Raw genomic sequence first — 19,380 nt, forward strand, 5'->3', positions numbered from 1 at the left:
TGGTCAGCATCATACATACTATGCAATACAGTAGAACCACGCTGATCCGTTTTTGAAGGGACCGTAGGAAATAAACTTAAGAGACGGGAAACGCAAGAGCCGAAAAATGGAAAACACGACAAAATATTTAGTGGTACAGAATTTTATTTCAATGCTTACGCGTGAAAAAACCGTGCAACGTTGCCTGGTGCTTTTACTCATGTCCGAGCAGCACGAAAAGTTTTTCGAGCACCTGCAGTCTCACATCCTTTTCATAAATCTAGTGCCACCACAGCTGACACCTGTCAAGTGATCACTTACGGTGATACCTTCGCGAAATTGTCGCCGGTTGTGTCGGCGTCTCCGAGCGATACTGTAGAACCATTGGCATAGTGTCGGACCACCGTGGCTAGTAATAAATGGTCGAACGCCTCGCGAAAGTAGAACTGCCCCCGAAAGCGGCTCCACCAACTCGTAATTTCGTCACTGGTACACACGTTGGCGCACTCAGCCACGGTCCAGTCGACGGATAGAAACGCGGAGCTGGGGACGGCGTCATACACAGAAATGTAATCAACGTATGTGATTTTTTTTTAGCACCAACAGCTGTAGGCGTGAAAGAACTAAGCACACACAAGCACGACCAGAGTGGCGAGTCCAACCGTGAACCGCGCGCATGACCACGTGAACTCCAACCAGGTCGAACTCCTCCGACAAATACGACACGATGGCAGAAGTCAATGCCAATCTCGAAGGCCTTGCTTTCGCAAGCAATTACGTCATAGACGCCATGTTTGCAATACGGATCTCGAAGGCTATGTTTTTGTTTGTGTCAACCGAAAGTATCTGTCGCTTGCACCTCTCGTGCGGCTAATGTTACGGTCAAACCAGGCCAAGCTGCGTGAAAAGTCACCATGGCCGCTCTCTTCGGTACTCACTCGGTCGGCTCGGAGTGCACTTCGTGACGTATCATACGGGAACGGTCCCACAATTACGACGTAACAATGGGGTTCCCAATACATTGTACCCTATGGGAGCTTTGCCGGGACCGGCGGAAAACGACGTAACCGCCGAGAAAACGCATCAGAAAGGAACATAACAGCGGCGTTTTACGGTACCCACTGGGATCGCACATGTTTATGATTATGCCGAGATTTGTTCCTGATGATAACCACATCTGATATCGCGAAACCATTGAAAATTTTATTGCCGCCTTGGTTCTTTTTTCAGCTCGTTTCCAAAGCGGCAGCTGTATATCGCCCGTGGCTCATGCGCATGCAAGGCTATAATATTTTACATGCTGAAATCACAATATCATTATGAGGCACACCATGGTGGGGAACTTCAGATTAATTTCGGCCACCTGGGGTTCTTTAATGTGCACCTAAATCTAAGTACGCCTCTGTCACTGCATTTCGCTCCCATCGAAATGCAGCTGCCGTATGCAGGAATCGAACCCACGACTCGATCTTAGCAGTGCAACACCTCAGCCTGCCAAGCAATCACGATTCATGTTGCATGTTGCATGCGAGGCCAATATAAATGCTCAGTGCAAACATCCAGCTTAATTCTGTCTACATTGAGTCGCGACGGGAAATGTACCACCATCTGCTGAATAAAATGCTTGTAGCACTAACGGTGTGGTATTTAAACTGTGGTGTATTAAGCTAACATGCTCTGCTGCTGTCACATTACAAATGGTTGACTCGGAAAATCCAGCGCACAATCTCGAAATGTACAGCAGCTGCCTATTTGTTGTAGCTTCAGTTCACAAACGCACTTCCCTTTCAAATGAGCACGGCCACCGCTTTTCTCCCCGTTAATAGTTGGTAATACTGTGTATAACAAAAATTACTTCAAGGTGACAAGACCGTGAAAGCATCGCTCAGTATGGTGAGCTGCCATAATCCATTCTTGATGCTTCTGCTCCTCGCACTGCTTGCATGGGAAACGGTTAAACTTGACAAGGAGTTTTTGGCTCTTTGTCATTTTTGAACTTTTCTGACAGTTCGCAGTACAGTAGGATTGCATGCCTGCTTCTCAGGACGATGGAGCGCCAGCCATAGTGAGAAAAATGCGAGATAAAATTCCCGAGCAGCACGTTTTCTGCGCGCAAGCGCGACCGCTCCGAGCAACCGGAGGTTTGGTCTCTCTTTGCTGGAACAGCGGACGGCACTGCGCAAACTTGGGCGTGGGAGGCCTATACAAGAGCTGCACTTGTGTAGAGCTGCTTGCAGCGCTCTTGCCATCTGGTGGCAAGCCAAGGCACGGGTGTGCCCGCAACGCAAAGAAGCACGCTTCAGCCACCCTTTCGGTATCTTCGGTTTTTAATGGCACGAGTACCAAGTGACACTTTTGTTTCTTTTCCTAGCAGATGCGGTCACTTCCGGTTTTTCGAATAATAAAAGGTCTTCTGAATCGATGGTTCTGGTTGAAGTGAAGAATTATATTGGATACATATGATATTGGAGCATAACCTTACTTCAGACAACATCCTGTCAGGATAATTAGCGAAGATTGCTTGAGTTCATTGAAAGAGCAGCTGGGATGATAGCGGCGGCCCTTGGCAGAGCAGATCTCGGCCACGCGCTTCTCTCTCCGTGGGGCCTCAGATCTGCCTCGGCAGTGAGCGAAACACAAGGTGGACCTACGGAATACACTGGGGCACACAAACGCCCAAGTGCAAGTGACACTGCCAGGCACCTCAGTTAAGGTTTTTCCTGTTGGAGCCATCCGTTGTAGAATGTGCTAGTGTGGTCTTTGCCATTTTGGCCCGGCAGAAACGAATGTTCTCCCTTCGGGTCACTCGCATAGCGTAGAAACGCAAACCGTTTTTCTTTGTACGCTTTGGATGTTTGGCATAATGTTGTGCATCTTCTTAGGCTTAGGTGTTCCGTTTGAACTTAATTCGCAGGATGCTCGTATAACCTGCGACAGTATGTGCTCTTGCTTCAACATCATCGTAGCAAACAGCCGACCAGCTGTTGCTTCATTCGTCAGACGACATAATATATGTGCAAAACAGAAAACGTGGCCACTGTAATTAGAGGTGCTTTCTTTTGTGGTGTTGTGCGTCCATTGGACCGAGTGGAGTGCAAGTGTTTTCGCTCACCACTCTGGGAAACTCCTGATCTTATAATGGCAGAATGGGTACGATATTTAGTTAATTTTATTTCACCCTCCTGGCTTTACAACATTGTAGAGGGGAGGGGCAGAAAAATACACACAATGAAAACCAACCCGAATGCTTACAGAAAACAGAAAATTCATACATGCATTTAGAAGTACAAGTCATTGCACTACATATGCACAGCTTTGCGAGAGCTTTTCTTAATTTGATTACCGTAGTGCACTGGACCTATGTTTCTTTTTGGTTTTGTGTGTGACGTACACCCACTGTGAAGGGGACGTCGTGGTCACCAGATCTCAGATTCATGCGAAGTTATTTCTTTAAAAAATGGTATTTAAGTTAGTTTTGAAACCTTTTTTTCCATGTTACCTCAATATTCAGACATTTTGGCCACACCTTGTTTGTGTGTGTAAGGGATCTGTGGGCAATTACTATATGTTTTTACATAAGCAGTCAAATCTCATTGTAACAAAGTTTCAATATAACGAATTACACTGTCAATTTTATGAACTTGGTTTTGTTTAAGGCTGAACTATGTAGCGCAAAGCGTATAAAACCGAGACGCTCGGGTTGTGCGTATGTGACTTGGTTGAAGAGGTTGGGTCCACACATGCTCTATGATGCCAGTTTTTCTTGGCGTTTATTGTTGTTGGTGCCCAGGGTGGTGACTCTGTGCACATCTCCCGTGGACGACCTGTTCCTGTCGGGTTCTCTGGACAAGTCACTACGGCTCTGGGACCTGCGCTCACCCAACTGCCAGGTGAGCTCCAGGAATGCTCAGTAATTACCCATAAGAACGAGGAGCATACTGGCATGAAACTTGCCTGCTGCACCTCACTGGGCAAACGATCTGTTGCCAGCCATTTTTTTCGGTGAAAAAAATAACCACCACATGTGTGTGGTGGTGTTTATGGAGAAGATTTTTGACAAGGGAGGTGTGCGAGCAGTGGCGTAAATCAAGAACAATCACCAGGGGGACACACATCTTGCCATGGTGGCCATTTTGTTGTCACAAATATGGTCTTTATGTTTAATTATGTAAAAATGAATATTGAATTCAGTAAAAAGAAACATGTTACAGTTTCAGTTTATGTGTTCAAAATACATAGGCTCATTGTTAGTAGTATGCAGATAAGACTCCCAAAGTCAAGCAACTGCAGTGGAACCCTCAGTAGAGTCTTTAACAGCTGAGTGTATTCAATTCAGGTAGACACTACAAAATAAACAGGTGCTCAAAAATGTTGAATAAGAAATATTCTGTACAGTATGAGTAATGGCCGCCCATGAGATCAAGGTGTGTAGTTGACTAGCATGGTTCTTGGGTTTCCTAGCTTTTGATGTTTTAAGAGGGTCCAAAAACGAGAGCGTGGTTCTTGCATGCGCTGGCAAGAGTTTTTCATCAGGTTAAACCATCAAATGAAAATGCTAGCAATTTTTCTTATAATGCATAAAGCTACATCTTTTTTCTTTTAACTTCAGCTCCGTTTCTCTATACAGTCACCGATGAATTTTTCAGACTTCAAAAATTCAGACTTGATGGATATTTCGCACTTCATAAGTGCACAGCTAAGCTTCTCATAGCACTAATACATGTGCGCGACCGATTTTTCAGACGAATTAAAGTTTTATTTTTCGGACTAAATCGCTCGTTTTGAGCCTCGCCGCTTGATTTTGAAAGCCACCATGTTGGATTTTCCGCTATACTCCGCGACAACTTTTCTTGGCACCACTATGGAAGCTACAGAGCCAAAGTGCCTGCATGCGCGCGCGCCAAGAAATAGTACCTATATTTATTTTCTAATTCGAAAAGTTACCTAGCTCGAATAAATAAAGATTTCTTCATTATAAAAAGAGTGCGAGTATGGGAAGCCATTCGTGAAAAAATGTTATTGTAAACTTCAAGTTTGTTTCTGTCTTCATTTTTTGGACAGCACCACATTTTCCTCACGCCTGCTCTCTCAGAGTCTCAGTAAACACGGCATCCGCGATGCCCTGTGAACCGTTGGCCTGAACTGTGTGCGGCCGCCAACTCGCCGTTTCGTTCTCCGAAGAAGCTGTACTCTAAATGTGACAGAAAGTGGCTATCAGACCAGACCACGCAAGTTATTTGCAATGCCATCGCTTGAGTGAGGCGCCGTCAGCGTGACTTGTCTGCAAATGCAGTGTGCTGGAATGTTGCCGAGCTCACCGGAGTGAGTGAGCGAACAGTTAAGCGTATCAAGGCTGAAGCTCTGCGGGCCCCGCTTGCCTCCCCGAAGCGCAAGAAATTGAATTTCTCGGGCCAAACTGAGAAGCGCATCACCGGCAAAACGCGGCTGCTGCACTATTACACGTTTGCTTTGGCAGCATTGCGGCGCAAAGTGCACAGCTACTTCATGCGCCATGAAATACCTACGGCCGAAAAACTACGCTCTGTGAAGGTGTGCGACCAGCGAAGCTTGATAAAATATTCTGCGTCAGTCTCTTTTTAATTTAGCGTGAGCTCTCCTTAAATCTAAACCCAATTCAGCGGCATCATGGTACTTGCATTCCGTATTTATTCGAATACAATGCGAGCTTTTTCTCAAAATTTTTGCTACTAAAGTCGACCCTCGCGTTACAATCGTGATCGCGTTACAATCTAGCAAACGCCGTATTCAGGTTGCGGTGTGCGCTTGGTGGCGTTCATCATATTCCCATGTGTCTTATTTTGTTGTCTTCGGGCTTCACCCGCAAAGACTGTTTGGAATGCTCCGCGCAGACCGCGATGCGATGTTCCAGAAGCGCCACGGTTGTTTTAGATCTTTCTGTTAAGATTGCGTGCGGTACGCGAATAGTCAGAGATTACGTGGCCACCAGCGATAACACTGAAACATTCGATAGAACATGTATAAAAGCTGACACGCTTTACGACTTGTCAGAATTATTGACGGACGACGCTCTGACTGACTCGTTTCCCGCCCTCAAATTTGGCCGAATAAAGAGTTTCATCTTCGACACACCCACTGCTGCCTTCGTCAACGTAACAACCCTGTGACAATATACAGTACAGTAGGTAGATGCATCTACGCACACTGATGTTCCCATTCTGCATGTAGACGTGGTGCTAAACGCTCTAGCGATGCGAGCAAGCGAAACCGAAACTGGAACTGAAATCGGCTGCAAGATGCCGAACTACTTGCGTAGTAACACAAATGTGCGGATGCCCCGCCTCCGTAGCCTTCGCTCCAATGCCAAGATAAGTTGTCGCCGAGTATAGCTTGGTCGTGTTTGACTTCCAGTGGCCTGTTGTGTTGCCTGCAAGATTGGGAGCGCGCACAATCTTCCAATTTCGGAGGCAATGACCGCTTTTCCTTGGCTGGCAAACTGCTCTAGGAGATGCAACTTTTCTTTTTCAGTCAGCCTTATCGTCATCATTAACCCTTTGAGGGTCGAATTTTTTTGCGAAATCCAGTTAAAAAATGTGTAGTTTTTTTATTGCTGAAATAAGTTGTTCAGACGATTCTATTTAGGAAAAAAAGTGTCTGAGTTTTTTTTTCGCGACCGTAAAGTGACAAAAAAATCATTTTTGTTGTTACATACACATGGTTTATTCGTAGTAAAATCAAGCAAAATCCTAAAAAAAAATGTCTTAACAGTTTTTTATAAATAAAAATTATGCATTGTATTAAACATAGCTCACAGACGTACAACAATAAGCGCACCAGAGTACTTTTCCGGTTAAAAACACTAAAATCTTTTGTGCGTGTGATAGTCTTTGAAGCATGGCTTGCCGCGCACGCTTTTCAGATGTCACTCCTTGATCGTCATCGGAGTCTGAACTCGTCAAAAATCCTCGTCTAACAAACTGAAATCCAATGAATCAGATTTTGATTCGGCACTTGGGGAATAGTCCGCATCGGAAGAATCGCTGCTCGACTCACCAGCAGCAGAGCAACTGGCGCACGCTTCCATAGCGTAAGCGAACTGCGTCAATGAGCGCATGGAAGAAAACTCTATGGTTGTGCGCCTGTTTGGAAAGCAAAACGTGCGAAAAAGCTACAGTAATCCTTTGTCTTATCGCCAACAAGACGTAGTTAGTTTTTCCGAGACCCCAAAACGGGAAACGCAATCACGGTGGCGTTGTTTGTGTAATTTAGCGCCGCACGGAAACAGATGTAATTGCGGCCCGGGGAGCAATAAACGAGAAAGTAACAAGCGGTCACCCTTTGATAGGTTAGAAGCCAAACAGCCATCAGCTTTGCGGGTGCAAGAAGCAAAAACCACCCGAAGGACGAAACGGAAACCAGCTGGACCGCGTGCGCGCGTTCTGATGCGCAACTGAAAGCTGCCGCGCCTCTTTGGAAAGCAAAAAAAAAAAGAGACGGAGAGGCATCAGCGCATTAAAAAAATTCCACGTATTCCCGAAGCGTCGCAACTCATTCCAAGCAAGAGAAATTATCAAAGAAGGCACACGTTTGAAACCAACTGCGCCGCGGGTGCGCTTGGTTGCGCAAGCGATAGCCGGTGTGCTGTTTTGCGAAGCATAAAAAAAGCAACAACAGAGAGACATCGGCGCATGAAAAAAATTCTATGTATTCCCGAAGTGTGGCAGCACAGGCCAAGCAAGAGAAATGATCGAAAAAGGCGCGTTTTAAAAATAAACGCTATGCCATACATGTACGACGAAAATCCTTTGGTACCAGGAAGCTTCTGCCGTACATGCACGGCGAAAACGCTCGAGGGGTAATACGCTGGCAAGTTTTTTTTTTGTGCGGTTGTTTTTCCGGTTGTCATTCCGCACGTGGTCGTGTTGGTGGTGTATCAAGTGTTTTTGAGCCGTTGTGTGCGTCACATGTTTTCTGCCGTTGCGGTTGCTCAGGGGTTACGGTGCTCGGCTGCTGACCTGAATCACGCGGATTTGATCGCGGCTGCAGTGGTCGCGTTTCGATGGAGGCGAAATGCTGGAGGCTTGAATACCGTGCGGTGTCAGTGCAGGTTAAAGAACCCCAGACCGCGTCGTAAAATCCCACCAACCAGACGAGACGTTGCGTGCATCTTTTTGTGACCGGCGCCAAATTTTGTTTGCTTGGTGCCACGGTGCCACCAACGGTGCCGCCAATGGCCAGCAGCAGTGATCACTAACGCACTGACTGTGTCAATATAGAAACGTGAGCGAGTTGGTACATCTTCACCAGGCGTAAAGTGCAGGGCGCATGGGAAACAACGGACGAAAGAGAAGAAGCAAATAGGACTAGCACTGACTCTCATCTGAAATTTCACTGGAAAGGAAACAATATAAATATCTAGAATTATCACAACCATCTCAGCAAAAAGACACTGGAAAGATAAAAATAAACATACAGAAATGAACTGGACAACTCGCACTTTCGATACAATCATTTTTTACAAGTGTTAGTGAGATAATCAAACTCAACGTCACTCTAGGTGATCGACGGCCTGCTGACACACGACCCTCCTTTCCTTCTGATTTCTCTGGCGACCTGCTGTCTGTGATCTGTTAGAATTAGGCTTGAATATTCGAGCACTTCAAATATCCAAACGAATATTACAGTATTTGAATTCGCTTCTATTCGAATTTAAATTATTCAAAGTATATTCAAAATGAACCAATAGGTGTATATTAGTCCACATGTAACCCCCCTGTAAAGGTGCTTCCACTGCAGTAGAGGGGTGCTATGCCATGAAGACACCTTTCCAGGGCCTCACTTCAAGGTTAAATGGCATATTATCCTCGCATCGATTCATCATTTTTTAAGTTTCAAAGCTTGTTATACCGGCTTATATGCTTTAAGTATAGTAAATTTTTAAACATAACATATTTTACAGGTTATCACTTGCATTCTACCGAAAGTCAAATCCTGCTACTATTCAAAGTTGTTCCACTTCCTTTGAACCAAGAAGAATGACATTTGCATATGCCTTGTTTCAATTAAAAAAAAAAAAAGTATTGTGTAGGTTAGTTCGATCATGACAAATATGCTCATTTTTCTTAATGATATGGGATATGTACTATTCGAATTCGGTTCGAAATTATTCGACTAAATCACTATTCGCTTCGAATTCACTTTGTGCCTAAAATTTCCTATTCGCACAAGCCTAGTTAGAATCATGTGTCGTCAAAATGGGGGGAACGGCTGCACTCATGACAATAGTCAGCGAGGGTGCATGTTTGGCGTTCAGCAAGTAAACGTTTGTGTTCTTTTAACTTGATGTTGACACACCATCTGCTCTGCCCAATGTAAGTTTTGCCACAAGACAGTGGTACTTGATACACAGTTCCCACATCACATTCAACACATTTAGACACATGCTTCACCTCGCAACGTTCACTCACTGAAGACCGACCATCTACCCTCGCTGACCATTGTCGTGAGTGCGGCTGCTTCCCCCATTTTGACGACAAAGTGATTCTAACAGATCACAGACAGCAGGTCGCCAGAGAAATCAGAAGGAAAGGAGAGTCGTGTGTCAGCAGGCGGTCTATCACCTTGAGTGACACTGAGTTTGATTATCTGACTAACACTTGTAAAAAAATGATTGTATCAAAAGTGCGAGTTGTCCAGTTCATTTCTGTATGTTTATTTTTATCTTTTCAGTGTCTTTTTGCCGACATAGTTGTGATAATTCTAGATATTTATATTGTTTCCTTTCAATGAAATTTCAGCTGAGAGTCAGTGCTAGTCCTGTTTGCTTCTTCTCTTTTGTCCGTTGTTTCCCGTGTGCAATGCACTTTATGCAGGATGACTATGTCACTCTAGCTCACATACAACCAAATCTGCTCGTCCCCAAGCGTAGCATGAAGCAGCGCATTATCGGAAATTTTTTTAGGCTACTCTAAACCAAATAAAATTTAATTTCATGTCTTAACAACTTTTTCGGACTACTTTGTGGTCTCCGCCAGGTCCGGAAAATCGGTCAGCCATTGTACGTTTTAGAAGCAGCCTTCTGCTCTTTGTTTCTGCTCTTTGTTTCTGCTCTTTGGAATGGCTGCTGAGAAGGGTTGCTGAGAAGTTTCACTTATGTCTAGGAGCTGCTCATGTGAGCTGCGTTAGGCACAGGCCTGCCTGTTGTTGAATTTGTACTTTCTCCAAAGCATGAAACCCTTTCTGTTTTGAAAGTTGCATCATCCTGTTTACAAGGCCCAGTCAATGTTTGGTTCCTTGCGACTGCTAAAGAGTGTGTACGCACTGTGCTCTGGAACGAGGTCTTGCTCTTTGCTGCACGCGTGCCTTAAAGTGCTTCCCTTTGTGGGTGGCAGGGGGTGATGCACCTGACTGGCCGTCCCGTTGGCAACTTTGACCCCGAGGGCCTCATCTTTGCGGTGGGGCTCAACTCTGAGCTGGTGAAGCTCTACGACCTGCGCACCTTCGACAAGGGCCCCTTCAACACGTTCAAGCTTCCGCAGGACCGGGACTGTGACTGGACGGGGCTCAAGTTCAGTCCCGACGGCAAGAGCATCCTCATCTCGACCAACGGGGCCCTCATCCACCTCATCGACGCCTTCCAGGGCACACCCCAGCAGACCTTCACGGTGGGTCCCAGCTTCACACAGTTGCCTGCTTGTCGGACAGCACGGGCTGCGTGGAAAGGTTAACGGCCGTCACCGTACCCCGACGCTATTTTAGAAAAGGTAGTTTGATCAGTGCACACAGACTAGAAAGAGTGCAGTGTAAAAGTGCAAAGCGCAGCATCTGCTTATATTGTGCTTGATCAAATGTAATGCGCATCCAATGTTGACGATCAGACAAAAAAAAAAAGAGGCAAGCACAAATCACCCTCACAGAAAGTGAAATTTATTCTGCTTCAGTGATCCAGTTTTGGTCACACCTCAGTTGCTCGCCTATTCGAGGGTCATTACCTCGACAAGCTCGGTCTACACGGAGCTTCTCGACAACGGCTGCAAAGTTGTCATTGAGCTCTGGATATTTTCCCATTTTTGGTGCGTAGAAACTTTTCCTGGTGGATGTACTGCCGAAGATCTCCTTCCTTTCTTCACACCGCTCGCAGACGCAGGTTTCGGGCACGGGAAGTAGACACCACGTAGCTGTCCTCAACAGGCGACATAACTTTCCCTTGGCATGAGCTTTCATAACAAAATGGATGCGCACCATTTCCACTTCACTGGGAACAAATTTGAGGCGGACAGACCATAGTTGATCACGAAATGTGCCTGTGTGGGCAAGCTGTAGAATGCGGCCACCATTTTGTGATGGCGATGTCACTACATCTGCCAGTGACGGTTGACTGTTGCTAATCCAATGAGCGTTCTTTTGGTTTTGTACTCGATCGACTTGTTTTGCGAAACATGCTTTCTGAATAATGTCTTGGCACTGCGAAATCAGCCTGCGATATAAAATTTGTTTGTGTCACCCTAAAAACGGCTCAATATCAAGTTTTCCAGGCTAATACTGCACGTTAAGTCACCCGCGTCACTGCACGACAGTTAGCAGCACAGTTTCGTTTTCACACAGCACACAGTGCACTGTCGCCAGGTCTAAGGGTTATGGGACAGAAGGAATTGTTTTCTGTTTGGCCCTCCATAACGCTGACCTAGCCAAAAAACAAAATAAAAAAAAAACGCTTTCACATTCCCATTTTATAAAAATCAGCTTGGGGACACTTTGCAACCTTTTTCCATAACGTCGCTTGCAAGTATTTGAAAAATATTCAAGGAATGTTCGAAAAACATTTGATTCGATTTGCACTTATACCTTAATATTTTAATTCGCTTCACACCCAAAATTTTGCTATTTGCACAGCTCTAGTAGTTTACCGCTGTGTCATTCCGTTGGCATCTCTTTGTTTGATATGTCTTCGGGACTTCTTATGTGAGTGATGCCACAAGGTGGCCCTCAGCAAGTAACATAACCTTTAGCTTGAATGATGTCTTCCAGTGGTGTCTCAGCATCACGTGCACGCCAAAATTTGCTTGCCAAATTTGTTGTGGATCGGGCTGTCTTCTTGGGATGTTTGGGGAGAATTAGTGTCGAAGGGGATAGTTTGGAAAAGTAACAGTAATTACAAACTGTGTAATAAAAACGAATTAACACAAATAAATAAAAATCGTTACCATGCTACCAAACCAACTAGCCCACCAACAAGCATTAAAAAATTCACTATGCTGAAGTTGCCTCACGACAGGACATTGACATCTGAGTCACTACCGCACGAGAGATTGCTTCTAGCAGCGTTAAAATCAAGCGAAAACAGGCTCTGAAGAACGTCACTGACCAGTGATCAGTTCCTAGTGGCGCGGGAAGGAAAGAGTTAAAAATGAAATGAAAAGTGTCCTCTTGAACTGAAGTTTTGCTGCATCTGCAAAACAAGAGCAAAATTGTGCACATCTCAAGGCTGTCTAGAATTGAAATGTAATAAAGTACTAGCCGGCAATTAGACCTGTTGTGGTCGCTTTGTGTTTAAGGCATTTCACAGCTAAGCTCAAGGTCGTGGGTTTGATTGTCGGCCACAGCAGCCACATTTCAGTGGAGGCGGAATGCAAAAAAACCCATGCACTTAGATTTACATACGTGCACGCTAAAGAACCGTGGATGGTCAACATGATCAGAAGTCGTCAACTCCTCCTAATCATATTCTGGTTGTGTGGCATGTAAAGCGTGTTCTAACTACTACGAGAATGTTCCAACTGTTCCACTGATGCAGGGCCACATGAACAACAAGGGCATTCCTCTGGAGGCATCCTTCAGTCCAGACTCGCAGTTTGTGTTCAGCGGTTCGACAGATGGACGGGTGCACGTGTGGAGCACGGCTGAAGGGGGCACGCGCACCGCAGTGCTCAGCTGCGACCACACGGGGCCCGTTCACTGCGTCCAGTTCAACCCCAAGTACATGATGCTGGTCTCTGCCTGCACAAACATGGTGAGTCCAACGACAGTGGGCTTGCTTTTCCCCTCAGAGGCTCACTGAAGGTGTTGCGAGGTAAAAGGAAAGGGGCCAGTACATATTCGGTGTGCTGTTCATTTCAGCTCGTGCTTTGTGTTAGTCAAGGCTTAGTCGATCAGGACAGGCTGAAATAGACGGTCCACTGAGTGATCTCTTTGGGACAGAGAAAAGTGCTGAACTAGTTGATCTGGTCATTGCTCTTCTTTAATTGATTGTTTGAGCACTGTACAGTAGAAACCCGCTGTTTGGTTCCCAGGTGCTACCCAGCTGCTTTATTGTTTTCTCGGCCAGTCCAAGCATAGCTCCCTTCGGATTCAATGCACTGAGAACCTGCTGTGACGTCACAACTGGTACCCGTATGATACGTCGTGAACATCAGAGCTGGTCCGAGTGGCCATCTTCATTTGACACATACATTGGCCCGACTTGGTGACGTGATTAGCAGCACAGTGTGTTGTAGATGTCATCCATGACGTGTTCCGATCCCACCAGCAAAAACATAGATCTGTACTTGCTGTTTGTGCATGGTGTCTATGAAATCACTGCGTTGCCTCGTCGCTTTGGCATGACTCGTTTAGGGACTTGGCATTGTCCATTCTGCCCACGGTCTCCCCGCACTTGTGAATGGTCGCGAGGGTCGTGCAAAGCATGCTGCGTGTGCCTAGTTCTTTCACGCTTCCTACTGTTGGTGCTAACAGAATGGCACACAATGATAACGTTTCTGTGAATGATGCCATTCTCACCCTTTCATTGTGATTGGGAATGAGTGTGCCAATGCGTGCAGTAACGAAGCTTAGGAGGAGGGGCCGTATTCTCAGACAATTGCTTTTGCAGATGCTTTTGCGAGGTGTTCAGCCGTCTAAGAGCCATGCCAACCTGGCACTTTGCCAACTGTGCTAAGACAGTGGACCAGGAACATTATTGCTCGCAGATGGCAGTGCATCTCGTAGCAGCAATCTCGCAAAAGTATTGCCACATGTGGTCGCCTAAAGGGACAATAAAAGCAAATATTAAGTTGATGTGGATTGCTGAAATAGCGATCCAGAAACCTCGTAGTGCTTCTTGCCACAAAAATGCTACTAATGCTAACAATCTAATGCTACTCCACTCCTTCAGGCTAACTTCATTGTTCCTGTGTCTGGCTTGTTTAATTTTCACTTAAGGGGGGACGCGGCTTTCGTATCGCGAAAAATGGCAAAAAAATCGATTTTTTGAAAATCACATTTTCAGTTTCTGTAGACCTTTTTCTATCAGATTCCAAAATATCTTCACCAAAAACCACGTAGAAGTGCTTTAAAAAATTTGTTACGTCCGCCAAGGTGGCGAAAATTATTGCGGAAATTGCAAAAAAACACCGATTTTCAAAAAATCATAGCGTCGCAACGGCACCACCGGGCGCCGATATTTTGGTCTCGTCGGAAAGCGCATTTCTCCATCGTCAAATTCCCCGCCTCAGCTGGCTCCTCCCTTTGAAAACAAGCGCACAAAAAGCAAATGTTCGAAGGTCGTTTCGAGGCCTCCGATTGGCTGCGTCCGCCATATTGCCCCAGCGCGCCTCGCCATTGGTCCGATGCTCGCTTCGGGAGATCGTCGGCTGCTGCTCGCGCGTCGCGACGTTACGGCCGTCGAAAGTCGCACTACTTCGTGACACGTTCGCACTCGTTCTGTTCATGGTGTAAGGAGTGGGGTTCGGCGGGTCTCGTTACGGTAGCTGGCTCCCAGGGAAGAGACGCGTTCTTTCAAGAAGGAACGTGTTTATTTACATGATGAAGTCAGGAGGTGAAAAGAAGAGAAATAACAGCAAAAGTCTTCGGCTTTTATAGCCCCGAGACTGTCACTGCATAAGCACTGGCAAACCGGTGTCAACGTCTCCCGCCAATCCGGTGACCTGTCATCCTGGCGTCCGGCCTCCCGAAAGGAGGCAAAGAGTCACACAATACACTCGCCACGCCCCGAAGACTCGTAGGTGAGAAGGTCGGCGAGGAGTTTCAGTCCAAAGGGGAAAGGGCCGATGACCTCCGTTTCCACTGCCAGTAATACTTGGAAGAAGTGTTGAATGATGGCTGCCTCGGGTGAAGGCCCCACCTGGGTTGATGGGAGCGTCTTCAACGGCGCAGTCCCACGCTGACCAAAACGCACGACAAAGCGGGTGTGTCGAATTCCGGAAAACACGCAGACCGCTCCCTCTGGCGCAGGTTAATTTTCCCTGCTGCGGTAGGGTAGAAGGCAGATGTGGCTGGGTGAGAAACTCTCCCGCGGTGCTTTCTCACGCAGAGAACAACAAGCCAAAAGGGGGTCTCCGAATTCCGACGTCCTTTTTCTGGGAAATCCGTCGACAGCGACATGTCCGCCCGCTCGGCAAAAGCTCCTACAGGAAGAATCGGCATTCCTGCCTCCGTCTAAGCGCCGATACGGGGGGAGAAGACAGCATTCCGGTAGACAGCTGTACGCTCAATGGCGTCGGCCTCGATGAATTTTTAGGCCAAACGTAACAGCTCCTCCGCCGCCCGGAAAATCTCGGCTGGCCAGCGCTCACAACCGCTGGGCACGAAGAGAATGGTTGGTGACGAGGCCGACGTCCTGTCTTGGAACCGCAACTGCGAACTCGCAACAAACTCCCAAACCACCTCACAATGATCGACAGCAGCAAAGTGAACTATACAACACAATGCCATGCCGTGATCAAGCGCCTTGGACTCGCTAAAAACTCTCCAGGCTTCTCAAGACATAAATAAATGAAAAACCCGCTACTCTAAAATATTGACGGAATTTCGTGCCGCCAAAGCTACAGCATTCATGGAAGAAGGCATGCCAAAGAGAAATAAAAAAAAAAGAAAGAACAGTTTTGGTCACATAAGATAACAACAAAAGATACAATATAATGTGGCCCTTGATTCATCAACAACACTTTTCAGATTAGGCTGCTCAGACCATCCGCATTGCCGTGCAATTTCCCTTTTTATAACGAACCTCGAAGTTGTACTGCTGGAGGGTGAGGCTCCATCGGAGTAAGCGACCATTTTTGTGTGACATTTGATTGAGCCATGTCAGAGGACAGTGATCTGTCTCAAAGATGAACCTCGCTCCGTACAAATAACATGACAACTTCTGGGCTGCCCAAACCAAACAGGCACATTCCTTTTCGGAAGCACTATAGGCTTCCTCCCGGACCGTTAGTTTGCGGCTGGCATAGAGAATGGGATGTTCCTCATGATCATCACCAACTTGGGTAAGCACAACGCCCATGCCTCTGTCGCTTGCGTCGCATTGAACTATAAACTCTTTACTATAGTCCGGTGCGCGTAGCACAGGTCGTGAAACTAACAATGCTTTTAAACCCTGAAAGGCGGCTTCTTTACCCCCATCCCAATGCAAGTTAGTGGGCTCCCCTTTTCTCAGTGCGTCTGTAAGCTGACTTGCCAGTTGCGAAAAATTGGGAATGTAACGCTGGTAGTAGCCGACAAGTCCCAAGAAGGACCGAATGTCGGTCTTTGTGCGTGGCTGTGAAAAACCGGTAATCGCAGCTGTTTTCAGTTCGGCCGGCTGTCTCGTTCCCTGCCCAACAACATGGCCTAGGTAGGTCACTTGAGAGCAGCCAAAACTACATTTTTCCGCTTTCATTGTCAAACCCGCCCCTCTCAACCTCGAAAATACTTCCCTCAGATGCTTTAGGTGATCTTCCCAGCTGTCTGAAAATATCGCGACATCGTCAAGGTACGGGAGTGCGAACTCCTGTAGGTCTTTCAGTACGATGTCCATCAACTTGGAGAAACTGAAAGGCGCATTCTTTAGCCCGAAGCTTAGAACCAAAGGTCTAAAAGTGCCTACAGGTGAAATGAATGCGGCATAGCGGCTGGCACTTTCTGAAAGAGGAACCTGCCAGTATCCTTTCACGAGATCTAGCGTTGAAATGTATTTAGCAGCGCTGACCCTTTCGATTCGCTCCTCAATATTTGGGATCGGGTACAACTGATCCCTAGTGATGGCATTCAACCTCCTGTAGTCTACACATGGACGAGGGTCCTTGTTTGGGGCCTCCACAAGTATTAGTGGTGATGTGTAGTCACTCTCAGCAGGCTCGATCACCCCCAGCTCCAGCATGCGCCGTATCTCGGCCTCCATAATCTCCTTCTGTCGTGGGGACACGCGGTAAGGTTTGGATCTTACCGGTTCGGCTGATGTGAGTTCTATTTCGTGGGTTATCAGTTCGGTTCTACCCGGCCGATGACTGAACCTATCGAGATACTGCCTCAGTAGCTCCTTTAGTTCCTGTACCTGTTCAGGCTTAAGCGCTTCCGCGCCTACCGAGAAAGCTACAACCTCTTCAAGGCTAATTTCTGAGTCGGAAGTTTTGGTGAATCCGTCGAACTCGGATTGAATTTCTTCGGGCTCCTTTAGGGCGAGATTCACAACCCCATGTCGTTCTACGTAAGGCTTCATCAGGTTACAGTGGTAGATTCTAACTTCCTTCCTTCGACCTGGCACTTTCAACGCGTAGTTAGTGTCAGAAAGCCTATGCAACACTTCGACTGGCCCGTCCCAATGTACTTCTAGTTTGTTCTTTCGCGATGGTCTGAGAATCATTACTTGATCCCCAATGCTAAATGTTCGAAGTCTGGCATTCCTGTCGTAATAAAGCTTGGCATTCCTTTGAGCCTTGTCCATGTTCTTTTCGACAAGCCCTTGTGTCGTACTTAGTCGTTCTAGCAGATTTAGCACGTATTCTACCACTGTTTGACTATCCCCTCTTTCTTCCCACATTTCTCTCAACATTCTAAGTGGGGAACGCAGCGTTCTGCCATACACTAACTCTGCCGGTGAGAACCCCGTGGCCTCATGTGGGACCGTACGCAAAGCGAACAAAGTAGCTGGAAGACAGCTTTCCCAGTCTTCCTTATGCTCATAACAAAGAGCGCGCAACACTCGCTTCAAGACTGAATGCCATCTCTCGACGCTGTTTGATTGAGGATGGTAGACAGAACTGTGTATCAACCTTATCCCAAACTTCTGTAAAAAAGTTGTAGTTAACGAGCTCGTGAAAACCGACCCTTGATCAGCCTGTATTTCTGCCGGAAAGCCGACGCGTGTGAAAACTGACAGAAGCGCGTCTACTATTTCTGTCGAAGTGGGCTCCTTCAGAGGGATTGCCTCTGGAAACTTCGTGGCTGGGCACAGCATGGTGAACAAATACCTAGAACCCGACTTAGTTGCTGGTAGGGGACCCACTATGTCTATCACCAGACGTCGAAATGGTTCTGATATTATAGGTACCAATTTTAGCGGAGCTTTCCACTTTTCCCCAGGCTTACCCGTGCGTTGGCACGTGTCACAGGATCTTACAAATTCCTCCACATCTTTGAAGCACCCAGGCCAATAGTATTCCATTAGCAATCTCTCTTTGGATTTCTTTATTCCTAGGTGGCCGGACCACCCGTTTCCATGGCAGAGGTTCAAAAGATCCTCCCGGTATTCTCTAGGAACGACCAATTGATCTAGAATCCGGCCTCTTTTATCCCTGTAGTGCCGATACAACAAACCTCCTTTCTTATGCAACGTCACGTTGCCCCTAGCGATCCCTTCTTTAGCGTTAAACTGTAATCTAGTTAAGCTAGGATCGTTCTCTTGCTGGGCTGCCAGCGACTCTCTGTTTACTCGTACAAGCCGATCAAAGTTTTTCGAGGCCGGCGACAGTACTGACCCCATTTTGCTTGTGCGAGTGTCAGCTAGTTCTCCCTGATCTAGTTCCGTTGATAAAGCCTCATTTTGCTGATCAGTTGACTCTCCCTCTAGGTCATGATCTAACTCCGTCAATAAAGCCTCATTTTGCTTATCAGCTGGCTCTATCTGCGCGCCTGTAGGGTTACCTAACTCCGTCTCTGTTGACGCTGCGATTGGTTCTTCTGGTGCCACAGAGGCGAGCTCTCGCGCCTTGGACCGAGTCAGCGCTTGAACAGTTCCTTCTCCAAGTTTCTGACCCCGCTTGCGCAGTATCCTGTCTGACCGATTTGAAAATATATACGGGTACTGCAACGACAGAGATGTCGAGACCGCTGCCTCAGTCACAATTTCTCCAAACGGCCCAGTGATCGTTACTTTAGCCATAGGAAGGCAGACGCTGTTTTCCTCTACAACCTGTTTGATCCACGCCACTTCTCCCGTAAAGTCATCTACAGTAATGTACGATGGGTGGACAATGTCCATGGTGGCGCCGCTGTCCCTGAGCACTTTGCAAGGTTTGCCGTTAACCTCCAGGTCATGGAGATACGGGCGTAACAGCTCTATGTTCTCGTCACTTTCGTCCGCGTAGGAAAAAACCACCTTAGGACTTCTGCAGTTTGCTGCGATATGTCCGGTCTTCTGACAGTTATAACAGCGAATGGGTCTGAAAG

The 19,380-nt window shown here is 46.8% G+C and overlaps 1 protein-coding gene across 1 annotated transcript in view; it reads left to right on the forward strand.

The window, feature by feature from the left end:
* LOC119397084 (WD repeat-containing protein 82) overlaps positions 1-19,380 on the forward strand; it is a 75,594-nt gene that overhangs the window by 19,430 nt on the left and 36,784 nt on the right. Inside the window, exons 4-6 of the mRNA XM_037664526.2 lie at positions 3,770-3,869; positions 10,350-10,622; positions 12,752-12,967. Of these exons, the coding sequence (XP_037520454.1) occupies positions 3,770-3,869; positions 10,350-10,622; positions 12,752-12,967 (589 nt within the window). The remainder of the gene's footprint in view (positions 1-3,769; positions 3,870-10,349; positions 10,623-12,751; positions 12,968-19,380) is intronic.

Source organism: Rhipicephalus sanguineus, chromosome 6 (assembly GCF_013339695.2).
Source record: "Rhipicephalus sanguineus isolate Rsan-2018 chromosome 6, BIME_Rsan_1.4, whole genome shotgun sequence".
In the NCBI taxonomy this organism is placed as follows: domain Eukaryota; kingdom Metazoa; phylum Arthropoda; class Arachnida; order Ixodida; family Ixodidae; genus Rhipicephalus; species Rhipicephalus sanguineus.